Source organism: Tachyglossus aculeatus, chromosome 14 (assembly GCF_015852505.1).
Source record: "Tachyglossus aculeatus isolate mTacAcu1 chromosome 14, mTacAcu1.pri, whole genome shotgun sequence".
In the NCBI taxonomy this organism is placed as follows: Eukaryota; Metazoa; Chordata; class Mammalia; order Monotremata; family Tachyglossidae; genus Tachyglossus; species Tachyglossus aculeatus.
In genome coordinates this window covers 1,482,477-1,500,893 of record NC_052079.1, presented here as the reverse complement: position 1 = coordinate 1,500,893, position 18,417 = coordinate 1,482,477, and the positions used below count along the sequence as shown (strand labels likewise).

Below are 18,417 nucleotides of genomic sequence, written 5' to 3'. Positions count from 1 at the left end.
CTTCAAGGTCTTTGACGAAGACAATTCATTCAGTCAATCGTGTTTATTGAGCGCTTACTGTGTGCAGAGCACTGTACAAAGCGCTTGGGAAGTCCAAGTTGGCAACATCTAGAGACGGTCCCTACCCAACAGCGGGCTCACAGTCTAGAAGGGGGAGACGGAAAACAAAACAAAACATATAAACCAAATAAAATAAATAGAATAAATATGTACAAGTAAAATAAAGAGTAATAAATGTGTACAAACATATATATCAATCAATCAAAGTTATTGAGCGCTGTGTGCAGAACACTGTACTAAGCACTTGGGAAGTACAAGTACATGCTTGGGAAGTATATATATGTGTGTGTATATATATATATATATACACACACACACACACACACACACACACACACATATATATATATATATATATTATATATATATATATACAGGAGTTGTGGGGAGGGGAAGGAGGTAAGGCGGAGGGGATGAAGAGGAGGGGCAAGACAAGAAAATTGGTTTACAACCCAAGTGCTTAATACACTGCTCTGCACACAGTAAGCGCTCAATAAATACGATTGAATGAATGAATATTCTTCACTAACGAAGAAAAGCCACAGTTGATACAAGAAGATTCCACTACCATAGCCTCATCATCATATTACAACTCTTTACGGCCCGTGACACAATTTTCTAGTAAGTAGAGGTCGGGGGCAGATCTGACTTTATAACATGAGTCTGTGGGAAGACAAACCCTATGATCCAGCCATTCCGGAGACAATCACATTTTCAAAGACCATTATCTTGCCGTATTGTGGGGTAACACTTATAAGGAGAAAAAAGGAAAAAAAATATTGTGGGGTAACATAAGGAGAAAAAAGGAAAAAAACCCACCCCACCCACTCCCCATTAATATCTTTCGAATTGAAGTTATTTTTAAAATGAAGTGTGGTAGCTGAACCTGTAAAAATGAAATGACAAAAACAACTCGAGTCAATGTGTTTATTGAGCCAAAATGTTTATAGGGCAACACTGTAAGCATTCGCCTTGGGTCTTCGGTCACCGACCTCTTTTGGGCCGGGCGGGAAGGTATACCGCACAGGACTCGAGCATAGAAAAAACACCTAACAAAGGATTTAAGAAACAATGAAAATATGTTTTACACCTTTTGAGGATGAATTCAAAATAGTCACAAAATGATTTCGAACCACACCCGGGTTGGAAGTCTTAAAACGTTTATTTAATTACATGTGGAGTGTTTACAAATTGACACTTTGTACGGAGATCTTTAAATGGCCAGCAAAACCACTGCCTTAAAATTCTTGGCTTTTAAGCGACAGAGGTATCTGAATGCGCAACAGAGCTTTTTGAAATGGCAGCTGTATATGCCTACGCCTTTCTCCAGGGTCCGAAGCGCGCTACGGCTCCGTTCTGGCCGACGAGCGGAAGAACTCTGCAGCTCTCTGATGCGGCTGCAATTTCCCGGAAAGCTTTGACAGGAACCTGGCAAAATGCATCTCCCTCGCTTACCTCGATAATACTGTGCTAAGACAGTGAAGGAGAACCGGGCGGGCTGGTGGCGGTGCAGAACTACTGGCTGGCAATGGTGTCTGAGCCTGGAAGTTTTAGGGATTTGGAGAAGGATAACTGAACACTGAAGAACGGATTTTTTCAGAAGAAAACCCGTCTGCCAAAACTGCGGGGGGGGGGGGAAGAAATCCTGTAAGAAGAGGTAGCGAGCATGAGAAGACCGTGGGAGATAATGTGTTTGGGGGAAATTGGGAGAGGGACTAACCACTGAAAGAGCACATTCAGAAGCAGGCTGGTTTTGTAGAGCGACGCTCCGGTTATCTTTCAGATTTCCTTTTATTGGGAAAGTTACCAAGATACTTTACCATCACCACGCTACATCAGCTAGATTCGTGTTTCTGGCATGGATTACACGTTTATATGCCCGGAGGCCAGAGGAAGGCAGAAATTGGACGGGAGGCGGCCAAACTCGGGCTAACCTGATCTGTTTCCAAGATTCGAGTGATTTCACTTGTGTTTCAATTCCCCAATCCATTAAATGGAAGGGAAGACGTTTCGGGGCAATCGTCCGTCTCTCGGTACTTGGCCGGTGTGCAGCGCTGCGCGACAAAAAGCTTTAAAAGGTTGCAGTGTTGTTAAATATGGGTACGCACACAGTTTACTTGTGTGCAGATTCCAGCCGTGCTCATCCACATCTTTCCTTTGTGAGCTTGAAAGAGAACCAACAGAAGTGGGGCTTTAAAAAATGCTCGCTCCCCTGCAGCGGGGCTGAATTCGTTTATTAGGAAAAGGTGAACATTAGTGTACTGTGTAAACCAGAGTACCAGAGGTAAAACTAGAAATCAAAACTGTCCCGGGAGTCCTCCGGCCTACGGCCTGCATCCAACTTTTCACCCACCTTGTGAGGTCATTTATTGGTGCACAGAAGAAACCACATCTTTGTCGTGCGGCTGTCACCTTTCCATTCAGCAAATTAAAAGCCGTCAGAAAGAGGAAAAAATGATCCAGAAACGTCTGAACTCATTTGATTCACGATCAGCTGGGCTGAAGTTCCAAGATATTAAACCGGAGAAGAAGGCTTTGGCTCAGTTCTTTATCAGAGGGGGGAAACCAGAGCCCATCTAGAGTAGTGAAAGAAACCCCAACGGAGCCTCGCCCCCCACACCGGAACATATTCCAGAACAAAACGAGTGACAAACTCTCTCTCCAACACTGAATTCCTGCAGCCGCAAAAGTGGAATGGAACTACCTGGGGACAAGAGTGTCAAGTAGGGACGACGGAGCTCCTTTCATTCACTTAAGCAAAAATCAGGTTGAAACTTGGCTGCTACTTTGCCGTCCAACTCCCCCCGCGCAATAAAAAAAAAACAACAACCGAGACTTCTGGTGCCAAACCCGCTGTGCTTTTCAAAGTTCAGGGCTGGGCTCAGCTCGCGGCCCATCTCTTGCCGGCTCGGCTTCAGCTGAAGTGGCGAGCCAGGCGGGCGGATCGGTAGTCAGCGCGGAGCTGCACAAAGGAGTGGAGTATGTGCTTGTCCAGATTGGCAAGCTGTTCTCCCGAGCAGACCTGCTTCAAGTTATCGGGGGCCACGACCAGAAGGTTGCAGAGGGCGTGCAGTGTGTCAAAAAGCTGCAATACTAGCGGAATCTGCGGCGAGAGGAGAGGCCAGGGAGGGAACAGACACAAAGAACCAGACCATTAGCCGCAAGTTCAAAGAGAAACACGCCTAATCGCTTCCACTCGCTTTCTACTGAAACCAATTTGCCCTTCGCTTCCGCGGTCACCCGATCACGTTTAAAAGCCACACGTTGGTGAACGGAAACAAAGGTCGCCGAACGCGAACGCAAACGGATTCTTCTGAAAGACTACAGAAACAACTGTAGAACCTCAGACTGGGATAAATTCGGATTAAGAGTGACTCTTTGCAGGCAACAAAGAAACGAACCTTTGTGAACGCAACTGGAACTTGTGGGACAATGGGGAGCATTTCTACTTACGGACACAAACTCTAAAGACACTTCTTCCAGCCCGGGCTTTTCAGGTGCAACTTTCACCTCGACCTCCCTTTCAAACGGTTCAGATTTGCAAAATCCTCCAATCGTAGTAGAGGCGGGAGCTTTTAACTCGAAAAGGCTGGTTTTAAGTTTCCTGGCTCGGGCCCTTTACCGAAACACTAGCCGTGGAAACGGGTGTTAGCAGCAGACCGGAGGACAAGGGTTAGTTAAGAATTCCTCATCGGAGAGATCTGGGCAACAGCGGAACAGGTTAGGGGGCTGGGAATCTCATCTCTGGAGTTTTTCCCAAAGAGGATGGATTCGGCCGTGAGAGATGGCTTTGGTGGGGGGCGGAGGGGAGTGCCTGCATTGGTAGGGTTCCCTCCAGGCACAGGATTTTAGATTTTTCCCGCTATCAAAGTCTAGGTCGGAGCAGCAACTCTGTCCACTTGAACACCAGAGCAAGCACTCATAGCTACTTCGGGCTTGGGTCCTCACAACCGAGTCACAAACGATGATTTCGAGGCCCACGCCCATCTCTTTTTTAGGGCCCAACTTTCCAAAGAGGGTTTACAGGCGGTGGCTTCTTTCCATCTACACGAGCCACGCTGCATTAATTGGAACATGCCGGCCTGCCACGAGTACTCGTTTTTCTCAGACCGCACTGCTCACGCCCACCGGGCCTCGCTATGAGGCAGCCGGTTCCGAAGCAGTCCCTGGTCCACACGGGGCTCACGGTCGAAGGAGGAGGGAGAGCAGGGATGTTATCCTCAGTTTCCAAATGAGGTAACCGCAGACCAGAGCGGGTGGGTGATCTGCCTAAGGGCGCACAGCAGGCTAGAAGCAGAGCTGGGGCTAAAAACCGTGTCACCTGGCTCCCAGCCTCTCTTTCCACCAGGCCACACTGCCTTCCTGGCGAAGGTCGAATAGGATGCTGGAAATGAGTCGGCTGGTGGTCGTTTTTGCAAGCTAAAAAAAACAAACAATCCACTCACCTTGAAGTCTTTGGCACACTTTCGGTATTCAGCCACATCGCAGATCGCTAACATGCCACCCATGCAACTGTAAGAATATTGCTGTAGGTGCTCGTAAATAAGTCGGTGGAAACGCACTCCCAGCTCCATCAGGACAGTGTCCACGTTCTTCCCGTCCATGGAATTTTTTATCTTTTCCACCTGCTTCCTGACATAGCCGCACACTTTGACACAGGCCTGCAAAATAAGTGGGCAACTTCTCTCAATCCGATTCACATCCTCTGTACAGTCAACACCACCAGGGCACAGAAGAAAATCAACAGCTCCTAGTAAAATCAGGCACACTACTCCAGACATCCATCTCCTCTTCAAAAGACACGAAATCTTCACAATTCACGGACAGGACTAGACCAAGTTTGACTCACATTAGTGTACTGAATCAAGACGTTGTTTTCATCTTCTGGCTTGAAATCAGTTTTCTTCTGCTCGCCAGCCAAGATGTGTTTCATCTGTCCTATCATGCAATTCAGTGTCCTTTCAGAGGGGGAAAAGAAATGGCATATTGGCTTGACTAAACGATTTACTAGATTTGGCTTTTACTTTCTAAACCAAACAGTCAATAAAACACAGGTTCCGGTTAACGGGAAGAATCCAGAAAAAGGAAACCCCACAGATTTAATTTATCTGAATTCATAAAAGAGGTTTGAATTCTGGGAGGAGATGGATTGCCCTCTCTTAGAGACAGTGGCTCAGGCCTCCCCTCCCGGCTAATTGGGGGGAAAAAAGTCAGGGTTGCCATCTAGCTCAAACCCTGAAGGCTGGGGTGACCACTCTGCACCCCAAAAATCCTTAAGAGTGGCCACACTGGGAGTGGAGAACAGAGACCAAGGTTCGACCGTTGTTTTCGATGAGAGGCTTCGTGCTCACCGCAGGAAGCCTGAATACTACACTGCCCAATTATGAAGGGAAGCCATCATTGCCCAGCATTAATTAAAATCGTAATAATAACTGGGGTACATACAAGATAATCGGGTCAGGCACGATTTCTATCCTACAAGGGGACAACAGTCTACACGATAGGGAGAACAGATATTTTATCCCCATTTTACACATGAGGAGAAGCAGCGTGGCTCAGTGGAAAGAGCCTGGGCTTTGGAGTCAGAGGTCATGGGTTCAAATCTCGACCCCGTCACTTGTCAGCTGTGTGACTTTGGGCAAGTCACTTCACTGGGCCTCAGTTACCTCATCTGTAAAACGGGGATTAAGACTGTGAGCCCCGCTGTGGGACAACCTGATCACCTTGTAACCTTCCCAGCGCTTAGAACAGTGCTTTGCATATAGTAAGCGCTTAATAAATGCCACTATTATTATTATTATTATATCCACCCCAGTGATTGGAGAAGCAGCGTGGCTCAGTGGAAAGAGCCCGGGCTTTGGAGTCAGAGTTCATGGGTTCAAATCCTGGCTCCGCCAACTGTCAGCTGTGTGACCCTGGGCAAGTCACTTAACCTCTCTGGGCCTCAGTTCCCTCATCTGTAAAATGGGGATGAAAACTGTGAGCCCCCCGTGGGACAACCTGATCACCTTGTAACCTCCCCAGCGCTTAGAACAGTGCTTTGAACATAGTAAGCGCTTAACAAATACCATCATCACTCACTACCCACAGCTTTCCCTCTCGCAATCCTTCCAGGACTTCTCACCTGCTGATTTGCCCAAGGCACCCTGTACTAAATGCCCACGCCCCAGGGGGGCAATGAGGTGGAGGTGGCTAATCTACTTTCTAAGAGAAGGAAAGTAGTTTCAAAGTATGCAGCTGCACTTGGGTTTAAAAAAAAAAACAAAAACTACTCTACTTCACAGATTGATACAAAAAAGATGCGGGGGAAACAAGAAACAACAACCCAGAGGTAAGATTTCCAACCCGACTGACCGATCGATGCCGGTGTCCAGTTTCATCTCCATTTGTTCGATTATATCTTTTTTCTTCTGAAGGCATTCAGACAGTTTTGGAGAAGAGCTGTGAGAATTTGCAAGGAAGAAAACCACCGTGGTCGTTAAATGTTCCAAATGCAAAAAGGTTCACGCTCGCCCTTATCAATCAATTAATTGTATTTATTGAGCGCTTACTGTGTGCAGAGCACTGTACTAAGCTTATTCCCTCCGCCTGTCTCCGAACAGATGCATGTCGTGAAATGAAGCAAGCATTTACTTGGTGCCCAGTGTAGCTTAGAAATTCTTTTTTGGGAATACGAAGGAGAATAACTTCCTCCCACCGAAGTTATTCTGGCCTTCTCGATGAAATCAATGCACACTGCTGCTGTCATTGTTAAGCACTCCAAATATACCTATCACCAGATCAATATTTTTTTTAAATGGGATTTTTTTTTAAGGGCTTATTATGTGCCGGGGACTGTACTAAGCGTTGGGGCAGATGCAGGATCATACATAGTCCATACGGCAGGCAATGGCGTAGCTGGGATTTGAATCTGGGCCTCCTGTCTCCCAGCCCTATGCTCTGCTTAGGAGTAAGAGCCCGTCTTGTGCTTCTCTGGTTGCCTTGACATCTCAGAAGTCACTGAAAACACATCCCACAACCCCTGAGCGCACTTAACCGTCTCGATTCTAAAGTTCCACATAAACGAACTCTCAATATTTCATCGAGCTGAGAGACCAGTGCAAATCACAAAATCCGTCTGACCTAATCAAAGGCATGAGATGATCATTAAATTGCTTGTCAAAGAGATGAAAAATAGTATTGGCCTGTTGAACGACATCCAAAAAGTACAGGTTTGCGGTTCTGGAATCAGAAGAAGGAATTCCTATGAGAAAAGAAAAAAAAAAAGAACAGATTAGAGTTCTCGAAGAACAACGCATCTTGCTTTACGTTAGTGCTAGTCGACGGTTACGTGATACATAGAAAAGGGGAAAAATACAATTTCCCAATGTTCCTAATGAGTTTTTTTAGTTGCATCAGTTGAATCGTAAAATAACAGCTGGGAATAACTCTGCATATCTGAAACACCACCGAATACGTTTTCTGTGAATTGGACTTTTAAGTCCAATCCACAGACGGTATAATTCACCAAAGGGTGAATTTATTTATTTATCCTGGGATTAGAAAGATGATTAATATTTTAACAATCATTTCCAGCACGTTCCATAACGTATACTTCAGAAAGAAAGCATAGTACTTACCTGCAAGTCCTGTTTCCAAGGCATAATCAATGTGCTCGATACACAAAAATTCCACAAGAATGGTAAAAATTCTAAACGCATTCCTTGGCAAATCAGATGGGTCGGAGAGCTTTAAAAACAAAAATGTAATCCTTCAAATTAGTCTGAAAGTACATCGAAATCATTCTGTACACTGCACATGAAACCCTGAAAAACAACTGTGGGATTTGTTAAGCACTTACTATGTGCGAGGCACTGTGCTATGCTCTGGGAAGCAGCGTGGCTTATTCATTCAATCGTATTTATTGAGCGCTTACTGTGCGCAGAGCACTGTACTAAGCGCTTGGGAAGTCCAAGTTAGCAACATATAGAGACGGTCCCTACCCAACAGTGGGCTCACAGTCTAGAAGGACTCAGTGGAAAGAGCCCGGGCTTTGGAGTCAGAGGTCATGGGTTCAAATCTCGGGTCTGCCAACAGTCAGATGTGTGACTTTGGTCAAGTCACTTAACTTCTCTGTGCCTCACGTTACCTCATCTCTAAAATGGAGATTAATAATGTGAGCCCCCCGCGGGACAACCTGATCACCTTGTAACCTCCCCAGCCCTTAGAACAGTGCTTTGCACATAGTAAGCGCTTAATAAATGCCATCATTATTATCCAAGATGATAGGGCTGGACAGAGTCCACGTCCCACATAAGGCTCACAGTCTTAATCCCCATTTTACAGATGAGGTAACTGAAGGACAGAGGAGCCAAGTAACTCGCCCACGGTCACACAGCAGGCAGAAGCAGCGTGGCTTAGTGGCAAGAGCCCGGGCTTTATGAGTCAGAGGTCATGGGTTCGAATCCTGGCTCCACCAATTGTCAGCGGGGTGACTTTGGGCAAGTCACTTCACTTCTCTGTGCCTCAGTTACCTCATCTGTAAAATGCGGATTAAGACTGTGAGCCCCCCGTGGGACAACGCGATCACCTTGTAACCTCCCCAGCGTTTAGAACAGTGCTTTGCACATAGTAAGCACTTAATAAATGCCATTATTATTATTATTATTATTAAGTGGCAGGGCCAGGATTAGAACCCAGGTCCTCTGTCTCCTGGCCCGAGTTCTTCGTTCCATTAGGCCACGCTGCTTTTTGAATTTAAATAGAATTTAAAGGTACAGTCTTACAGGTAAAGAAAAAATTCAAAAAAACCGACCTGACTACCATTTTCCCATCATGACAGTTCAACAGGTATGTGTGTATTGTACACGATATACAAAATTCATACATAATCAAGTGGAAGTTAACATTGTTCGCCACTCATTCGCCACAAATCGATCCTGTTCTCAGACACAGGGGCGAGGGACCCTCCCCTACTAGCACAGGGGACCCAGACGGATCCCAGATGGGGCCAGGAAGATGCACCGGGACACTGGGAAAAATCTGAGGGCGGATGCGCGTCGCTTTGGGCACGTCTGGCTCTCAGAAGTCCCTTTACCTCTGTCCACCGGCTCTGAGCTCAGGACAAGCTGAGAACGCGGTGAGGGAGAGGACGAGGAGGAGGAAGCCGCGCAGAGGCCTCGGGCCCGGGGAGGATGGGGGCCCTGGGCGGGGGAAATGGGGGAGAGGAAGGAGATATTGCCAACTTGTACTTCCCCAGCGCTTAGTACAGTGCTCCCGCTGCACACAGTAAGCGCTCAATAAATACGACTGAACGAATGATGGATCTCTTCCTGAACGAATGCTCTCTTCCTCCCTTCAAAGCCCTACTGTGAGCCCGCTGTTGGGTAGGGACTGTCTCTCTGTGTTGCCAACTTGTACTTCCCAAGCGCTTAGTACAGTGCTCTGCACACAGTAAGCGCTCAATAAATACGATTGAATGAATGAATGAATCCATCTGGAGCCACGTAGGAGAGAGCAGCAGGTGGAAATTAAGGCCCTGCCACTTCTGAGACCTCAACCCTGCTCTGAAGTGTTTGTTCTGAAAATCTCTGAGGAATTACTTTGGAGCCGGTCCAATCCTGGCACGGGCTGACCCGAGAAAGGGGGCTCAGGAACGTGTCTCCTAATTCTCTCGTGTTGTACTCTCCCAAGTATAATAATGATAATAATAATGGCATTAATTAAGCACTTACTATGTGCAGAGCACTGTTCTAAGCGCTGGGGAGGTAACAAGGTGATCAGGTTGCCCCACGGGGGGCTCACAGTCTTCATCCCCATTTTCCAGATGAGGGAATTGAGGCCCAGAGAAGTTATGTGACTTGCCCAATCACACAGCTGACAACAGGCGGAGCTGGGATTTGAACCCATGACTTCTGACTCCAAAGCTCGGGCTCTTTCCATTGAGCCACGCTGCTTCTCTATGATATTGTATTATATGTTGTACATATTTACTATTCTGCTTATTTTATTTTGTTACTATATTTTGTTTTGTTGTCTGTCTCCCCCTTCTAGACTGTGAGCCCGTTGTTGGGTAGGGACCAGCTCTATATGTTGCCAACTTTGACTTCCCAAGTGTTTAGTACAGTGCTCTGCACACAGTAAGCGCTCAATACGATTGAATGAAATGAATGAATGACTAAATACCCATCGATCGTATTTATTGAGTGCTTACTGTGTGCAGAGCACACAGTGTGTGTGATAGACCCATTCTCCGCCCATAACGAGCTTACAGTCTAGACAGGGAGACGGATATTAATATACACAAATAAATTACGGTTATGTGCATAAGTGCTGTGGGGCTTAAGTACGGGGAGAATAAAGAGGGGAAAGCAGGGCGATGGAGAAGGGAATGGGAGAAAAGGAAATGAGAGTTTGGTCAGGGAAGGTTCCTTGGAGATGCGCTTTTAATCAGGCTTTGACGGTGGGGAGAGTAACTGTCGGAAATGAAGAGGGAGGGCATTCCAGGCCAGAAGGAGGATGTGGGTGAGAGTCTGGCGGCAAGACAGACGAGATCGAGGAACAGCTGAATAGGATGACGTTAGAGGAGCTACTAGTGTGAGGGCTGGGTTGTAGTAAGAGAACAGCGAGGTGAAGCAGGAGGGGGGGGACTGCGACTGAGTGCTTTAAAGCCGACGGAAAGGAGTTTCCGTCTGATGCACAGGTGGGTGGGAAACCGCTGGAGGTTCTTGAGGAACAGGGAAACACGTCCTGAATATTTCTGTAGAAAAACGTTCCGGGCCGCAGGGTGAAGTATGGATTGGAGTGGGGAGATACAGGAGGTAGGGAGGACGGTAAAGAGGTTGATACAGTAATCACGGCGGGATAGGAGAAGTGCCTGGATTAACGAGGTAGCAGTTTGTATGGAGAGGTAACAGCCAACTTTAGCGATGTTGCGGAGGTTGAACTGACGGGATTCGGTGACGGACTGAACATATGGGTTGAATGAGAGAGAGGAGTCACTGATTGATTCACTGGCCTCTTCCCTCCTAAATTCACACAGCTCCTCATTCACTCATTCATTCAATCGTATTTATTAAGCACTTACTGTGTGCAGAGCACTGTACTGAGCACTTGGGAAGTACAAGTTGGCAACAAATAGAGACAGTCCCTAGCCAACAGTGGGCTCACAGTCTAGATGGGGGAGACAGAGAAGAAAACAAAAGATATTAACAAAATAAAATAAATAGAATATGTACAAGTAAAATAAATAGAGTAACAGAGCCCTTGCTCCATGTGGCTGTGGAGATGAGCAATACCGCTACTTATCACTTGAAGGAAGGAGGAAATCGCTCAGAGGACGATTTGGGAGTCCCTTCCAGTTTTCTTATTTGAAAAATCTGGGGGTTTCCACAAAACGAGAAAACCAAGGCATTAGAGTTCATCGATTCTATTGTAAAACGTGGTCTGGCTTTTAAACGTTCAGCCTGGAACAAATAACAACTCGATGGTATACTGGTGACTCGTGATTCTTATATTTGAAAAGTTAAATGCTTTCTGAGTGGTAAAACTGCAAAATTCGGCTTAAAGGTTTAGGTAAAACTTCCAAAATCTTGGCCCACGAAATGAACATTAAAATCTAAAAATACTAATGATATTTAAGTCTGTTATTTACATGTATTTATAAAAGCAAAGTTAAAGATCATTAACAACACACATCTAGGACTATTTCTTCAGCCCAGTGGCTTGCTTTCAAATGTAAAGGCCCATAATTGGAAAAACTAAGAGAAATGGCTTTGCACATAGTAAGCATTTAATAAATGCCATTATTATTATTATTTTATTTTGAAAAAAGTGGCAGGGAGGGTGGGGAGGTGGAAGATTGAAGGCTTCTGAGAAAAAAGGAGGATATGAAACAGCAGGTAAAATGGAACTTTTTATATCACATTTTCAACACTTGTTTTAGGACTCGTGCCTTAAATAATAGGAAAATGTTTAAAAAGGCTGTTTTAGACTGCTGGAAACTCACACTCTTTCTCAAGATCAGAAGCCACTTCTCCTCAACCCCTACAGGGCTAATTCACCATGATCAGGAAAGTTTCAGCCTCAGCTAGTCATCTGTGAAGAGTCAGTTACAAAATAAAAACAACAAAAAAACCTAAAAAGAAATTGGAAAAAAAAACCCAAAAACACTTGTTCTCAATAGGGAGGAGGGTATTTACTTGATTTTCACCTGGGGAAACAAACCACTTAACCATACAGACAGAATTAATGCATGATTCTTCTTACCCTGTGACACCTTTCAAAGGCTTGCTTCGTTTCTTGTAAGAGATTAACCACCACTTCTTGGGACAAAAAGGTTTCGCCGTGGGTGTCGATGCTTGGTCCCAGGGGTAAATTTGTACGCTGTCTAATTCTCTCCTTTAGATCTTGAATACTAGATCATAAATAGAGGCCATTTTATTGGGTACAGGGGAGAAATGCAAAATTGCCTTAGCCGAATTCTAGAAGATCTCAAAAACTGGCATTTAACGGATACAATACGTTTACACATTTGGGAATTCATTAGAGGATATCAAAGAAGCCCAAACTGATCAAAAATGTCGGGGCATGAATATCGCCAAATACAAGCTGCTACTATTTTTTCTGGGTTTACAACAGGGCAGGCGCTATTGGAAATTGCAAGCTGTGAGGCCAGACTTTCCCTTGCCTTTCTATCTCTCCCCTAAAGTCTATATTTTATTCTCATCTGGGAAAAAACAGGTACAGATTGCAGGTTGGTAAACATAACTTGTACTTCCCAAGCGCTTCATACAGTGCTCTGCACACAGTAAGCGCTCAATAAATACCACTGAATGAATGACTGAGCATTCTCCTTGGTCCTTATACAATAGCTTTCCAACATGTTATTTCCAAGTTTCCAATATATTTTTCTCTCTTTTCTCTCTCTACACACACCCCCGCCCCACAAACGCATACCTCAATTTCCGAAAAGCCCGCAGCTCGACGCTCAAAGCAACAACTCACCCGCCTGAACCGATAGATCTCTTCTGATGGTTTTTGGAATCGTAATAGCGCTGCAGGATCATCGCGCTGCGGCTTTTCAAATAACCGGTTTCCACCTCGACATAATTATCCAGGTAGGACAGGAAAATGGATTTGATAAGCTTCGCTAAGAAAGTCTGCTTATCTGTTCCTAAATTAAACTCCATCAACTTGCAGGAAAGGTTGGTCGTTCTTTGGGGGGAGAGAGAGAGAGAGAGATAAAAATGCAATTGTTTATACTTTATTGCTGTATTAAAGAACGGAGTGGCCCAAGTGCCTTTTCTGCTTGGACTTCTCCACTTTGGCTTGCCCCTCCTGGCTGCTCCAATTATTCATTCATTCATCCAATCGTATTTATTGAGCGCTCACTGTGTGCAGAGCACTGTACTAAGCGCTTGGGAAGTACTAGTCGGCAACGTATAGAGACGGTCCCTACCCAACCGGCTTTTCTGTCCGTTTCCCTTCTCTCCTCAGCACTGCGTTCTCTTTCGTGTTGACTGTTTCTCCCATTAGACTGCAGCCTCCTTGAGGGAATAACAATAATAATAATGATAGCATTTATTAAGCGCTTACTATGGGCAAAGCACTGCTCTAAGCGCTGGGGGAGGTTACAAGGTGATGAGGTTGTCCCACTGGGGGCTCGCAGTCTTAATCCCCATTTCCCAGATGAGGGAACTGAGGCCCAGAGAAGTGAGGTGACTGGGCCAAAGTCACCCAGCTGACAAGTGGCGGAGCCGGGATTTGAATCCATGACCTCTGACTCCAAAGCCCGGGCTCTTTCCTCTGAGCCACGCTGCTTCTTGTCGTCTTCAGCGAAATTCACCACCTTAGCAGATGCTCCGGGCGAACGATGGGTTTGTCCTGCCAAAACTGTCCAAGGTGCTCAACTCGTGTATCTAGCGATGAGAACGGGATGCTGCGGAATAAATGGCCCTGGAGGGGCTTACGGCGGGAGACGCTTAAAATTACTCACCCACCTTATTGGCTTCAAATGCTCAGAAAAATAATCATGGTGCTTATTAAGCACTAACCCTGTGACAAGCACTGGATAATCGGGTCAGACACAGGCTGATCTTTGGGACTAGAAATGTGTTCTGGAGTCCGAGCGGAACCAGCTCCTCAAAAGAAGGATCCCTGGTACTTAGTCCAGTGCTCTGCACACAGTAAGCGCTCAATAAATACGACTGAATGAATGAATGAATGAATGAATGAATGGAACATAACTGTGGGACCACGTCAGGGTTTAGGTAGCTTTGGCTCATTTGTGGATTCAGCATGACACATATTGTCGTAGAAGTGTAGAATACCACAGAAGCAGCGTGGCTCAGTGGAAAGAGCCGGGTTTTGGAGTCAGAGGTCATGGGTTCAAACCCCGGCTCCGCCAACTGTCAGCTGGGCGACTTTGGGCAAGTCACTTCACTTCTCTGGGCCTCAATTCCCTCATCTGTAAAATGGGGATGAAGACTGTGAGCCCCCCGTGGGACAACCTGATCACCTTGTAACCTCCCCAGTGCTTAGAACAGTGCTTTGCACATAGTAAGCGCTTAATAAATGCCATCATTAGTACAGTTCTCTGCACACAGTAAGTGCTCAATAAATACGATTGAATGAATGAATCATTATTATTATTATACTGACCACGAGCCCCGGCAGCTGCAGAAGAAATCCGTGCCGGCACACTGTGAGTGATGGCTCAGTCTATTCAGAAATACGCAAACGTTTTTATAACAGCTGAGTTACATGACCTCCCAAACGTAAACCTGAACAGTTGCTACAATTTCACGACAAAACGTTAAAGGTTGAAAAAACCGATCTACCTCGTGTACAGATCATAGAGATTTTTGAGGTACTGCTCTGCATCAGACTTCCTACAGCCTTCCAACTGGTCCTTCACAAAAGTCTGAAAAGAGGAAACATATTTTAGTTGAAAATCTATACTTTGCAAAAAGGCCCTTTTAAATAATCTATACAGCAAAATAGCATTTCATCTATTTTTACAAGACAATTTATTTAAAAGTGAATTAGAGAAACCCAAGTGGGAAGTGGAAAAGGAATAAACTTAAAATCAGAAATGAGCATTTCCTATATTCCCCATTCTGTCAATCTTCCACATCTCGTGGGATGCAGAGTGGCCTAGTGGATAGAGCCTGGGCGTGGGATCCCCGGCATCTCCACCTCTTCTTCAGCGCTTAGAACAGTGCTTTGCACACAGTAAGCGCTTAACAAATACCAACATTATTATTATTACTGGGAGTCCAGAGGGTCTGGGCTCTAATCCCTTTTAGACTGTGAGCCCACTGTTGGGTAGGGACTGTCTCTATATGTTGCCAACTTGGACTTCCCAAGCGCTTAGTACAGTGCTCTGCACACAGTAAGCGCTCAATAAACACGATTGATGATGATGATGATAATCCTGGCTCTGCCACACGCTTGCTGTGTGACCTTGGGCAAGCCGCTTCGCTCCTCTGTGGCTCAGTTTCCTCAACTGTAAAATGGAGATTCAATTCCTGTTCTCGTCCCGACAGACTGGGAATCCCCCGTATAGGACAGGGACTGTGTCCGACCTGATTAACCTGTATCTACCCCAGTGCTTAGAACAGTGCTTGACACTTAGTAAGCACTTGATACCGTAATGCTAATAATTATAACAATAATGATAATAATTTCATCTTTAAGAGACCTGGAACAATTTTGCCATCTGTACAGATGACAAAGTTTCCAATAATATGCTGCAGGATGCCATTCCACCCCCGCCGTGAGACATACGAACAGAAAAAGAATCAAGATGGCTATTCCGTTCCACTCTCCCATGGTCAACAACTACTGGCCCAGAGATAAGCCAAGAGGTCTTTTCCAAGTTTAACCAGGACACAGAAATGAGCCTCGCCTCCCCCTGCCTTGAATCACTTTTTAAAAAACTGATAGAAAGTACCACGTTCATAATTGCTGAATAACATTTGAATCAGTTAAAGGTAGAGGTACAGCAAATGAAACTACCCAGCCCGTTAGGCTCGGTATTAAAGGAAAAACCAGTAAAAGAAGTCAAGCCCCCAGGGGAGAGGGAGCTAGTGGGGAAAATGACAGAGCTGAGGATAACTATGGAAAAGAGAATAGGATGTGGTCTTAAAACAGAGTGGGGAGAGGAGAAAACAGATGAACATATAAAAAAGGAAAAAAAACTGAGTTAAAAAAAATGGAACAGGTTGAAAAGAATGAGGATAAGGAGAATTCTGATGGTAGGAATTCTGAGAAAACCGACCAAGAGCTTAGAAATACCTGAAGTTTGATTTCAAACACATTTTGTATAAGTTTGGCCAGCACAGCTTCTGGACTACTAAAGATCTCGCCCACTTGCTTGTTCACACGCTGGCAAAGTACTGCTGCATCTTCAAATATATCGTTTCTCAGGTAGGCACCCTAAAGTGGGAAACCGTGTTTTATAAACGGTTAAAAGGAAAGCACGTGAATATAGCTATAAAACGTTGCACAGTTCCAACAGTATATTGTATTTTACCTCCTGACACTGCTTTATATAGACATCAACACAGTGGGAATAACCCTGTTGGGGAGAAGGAAAGACAGTCAAATAATTAAGCTCAATTTTTCTTTTGTTTTTCTAGTAGTTTTACCACGTACTAGTACGTGAAGAGTTCAAGTTAACACAGTCCAACATGGAATGGGCCCTTTCCCTACTTTCAAGAGTGCCAAAAAATGTATTCAGACGAGCTATTTAATAAACCAATTGTCACTGGATTGCTAGTACTTGGTACGAGGATTAATTGATCTGGAGTACTAATGATAATTATAATAATAATGATTATTATTGTGGTATTTGTTAAGCACTAACTACGTGCCAAGCATTATACTAAGCACTGGGGTAATAACAGTGCTTTGCACATAGGAAGCGCTCAATAAATGCCATTAAAAAAAATAATAATAATAATGATGGCATTTATTAAGTGTTTCCTATGTGCAAAGCACTGTTCCAAGCGCTGGGAAAGATACAAGGTGATCAGGTTGTCCCACGGGGGGCTCACAGTCTTCATCCCCATTTGACAGATGAGGTAACTGAGGCACAGAGAAGTAAAATGACTTGCCCAAAGTCACCCAGCTGACAATTGGCGGAGCCGGGATTTGAACCCATGACCTCTGACTCCAAAGCCCGGGCTCTTTCCACTGAGCCATGCTGCTTCTCATAGATAGAAAGGGGTAGATACAAGCAGCACGGTGTAGTGGACAGAGCAGGGCCTGGGAATCAGAAGGACAGAGATTCTAATCCTGGCTCTGCCACTTGTCTGCTGTGTGACCTTGGGCAAATCACTTCACTTCTCTGGGACTCGGTTACCTCATCGGTAAAATGGGGATTGAGCCTGGGAGTCCTACGTGGGACAGATATTGCGTCCACCCTGAGAAGCAGCGTGGATCAGTGGAAAGAGCCCGGGCTTTGGAGTCAGAGGTCATGGGTTCAAATCCCGGCTCCGCCAATTGTCATCTGGGTAACTTTGGGCAAGTCACTTCACTCCTCTGGGCCTCAGTTACCTCATCTGTAAAATGGGTATGAAGACTGTGAGCCCCCCATGGGGCAACCTGATCACCTTGTAACCTCCCCAGCGCTTAGAACAGTGCTTGCACATAGTAAGTGCTTAATAAATGCCATCATTATTATTATTATTAACTCAATTTGCCTGTATCCACTCCAGGGCTTAGCACAATGCCTGGCGCATAGTAAGTGCTTCACAAATACCATTACAGTGATTATTATTATCACTACAGACAGACCCACGTGGTTCTCACAGTCTAAGTAGGAGAGCAGGTATTTAATCCCCATTTTAACAGATGAGGAAACTGAGGCACAGGGAAGTAAAGTAACTTTGGCCAAGGTCACGCGGCAGGGAAGTGGAACAGTCGGGACTAGAGCCCCCGTCTCCTGAATCCCAGATTCATGCTCTTTCGACTAGGCCGCTCTGCTTCGCAAAATATCAATATTCGGAGGGGCTGTTTTGTTTTGTTGTCCGTCTCCCCCTTCTAGACTGTGAGCCCGCTGTTGGGTAGGGACCGTCTCTGTTGCCGACTTGGACTTCCCAAGCGCTTAGTACAGTGCTCTGCGCACGGTAAGAGCTCAATAAATACGACTGAATGAATGAATACAACATTTTGTTTTATTGTCTGTCTCCCCCTTCTAGACCGCAAGCCCGTTGTTGGGTAGGGACCGTCTCTGTTGCTGAGTTGGACTTCCCAAGCGCTTAGTACAGCGCTCTGCGCACAGTAAGCGCTCAATAAATATGACTGGATGAATGACTAAATGAATGAGGCTGCTATCCTCAAGCAAACTGCTTAGACAGAGAGCCCCCATGG

General features: G+C 45.4%; 1 protein-coding gene across 2 annotated transcripts in view; it reads right to left on the bottom strand.

The window, feature by feature from the left end:
• Window positions 1–973: 973 nt before the first annotated feature.
• EXOC5 (exocyst complex component 5) overlaps window positions 974–18,417 on the bottom strand; it is a 41,344-nt gene continuing 23,900 nt past the window's right edge. For both annotated transcript variants that reach the window (XM_038756282.1, XM_038756283.1), the window contains exons 8-18: window positions 16,577–16,621; window positions 16,339–16,479; window positions 14,880–14,962; window positions 13,045–13,254; window positions 12,307–12,454; window positions 7,680–7,788; window positions 7,183–7,303; window positions 6,415–6,501; window positions 4,910–5,018; window positions 4,506–4,721; window positions 974–3,163 (exon numbers count right to left, since the gene is read on the bottom strand). In XM_038756282.1, the coding sequence (XP_038612210.1) occupies window positions 2,975–3,163; window positions 4,506–4,721; window positions 4,910–5,018; window positions 6,415–6,501; window positions 7,183–7,303; window positions 7,680–7,788; window positions 12,307–12,454; window positions 13,045–13,254; window positions 14,880–14,962; window positions 16,339–16,479; window positions 16,577–16,621 (1,458 nt within the window). In that variant the 3' untranslated portion in view covers window positions 974–2,974. The remainder of the gene's footprint in view (window positions 3,164–4,505; window positions 4,722–4,909; window positions 5,019–6,414; window positions 6,502–7,182; window positions 7,304–7,679; window positions 7,789–12,306; window positions 12,455–13,044; window positions 13,255–14,879; window positions 14,963–16,338; window positions 16,480–16,576; window positions 16,622–18,417) is intronic.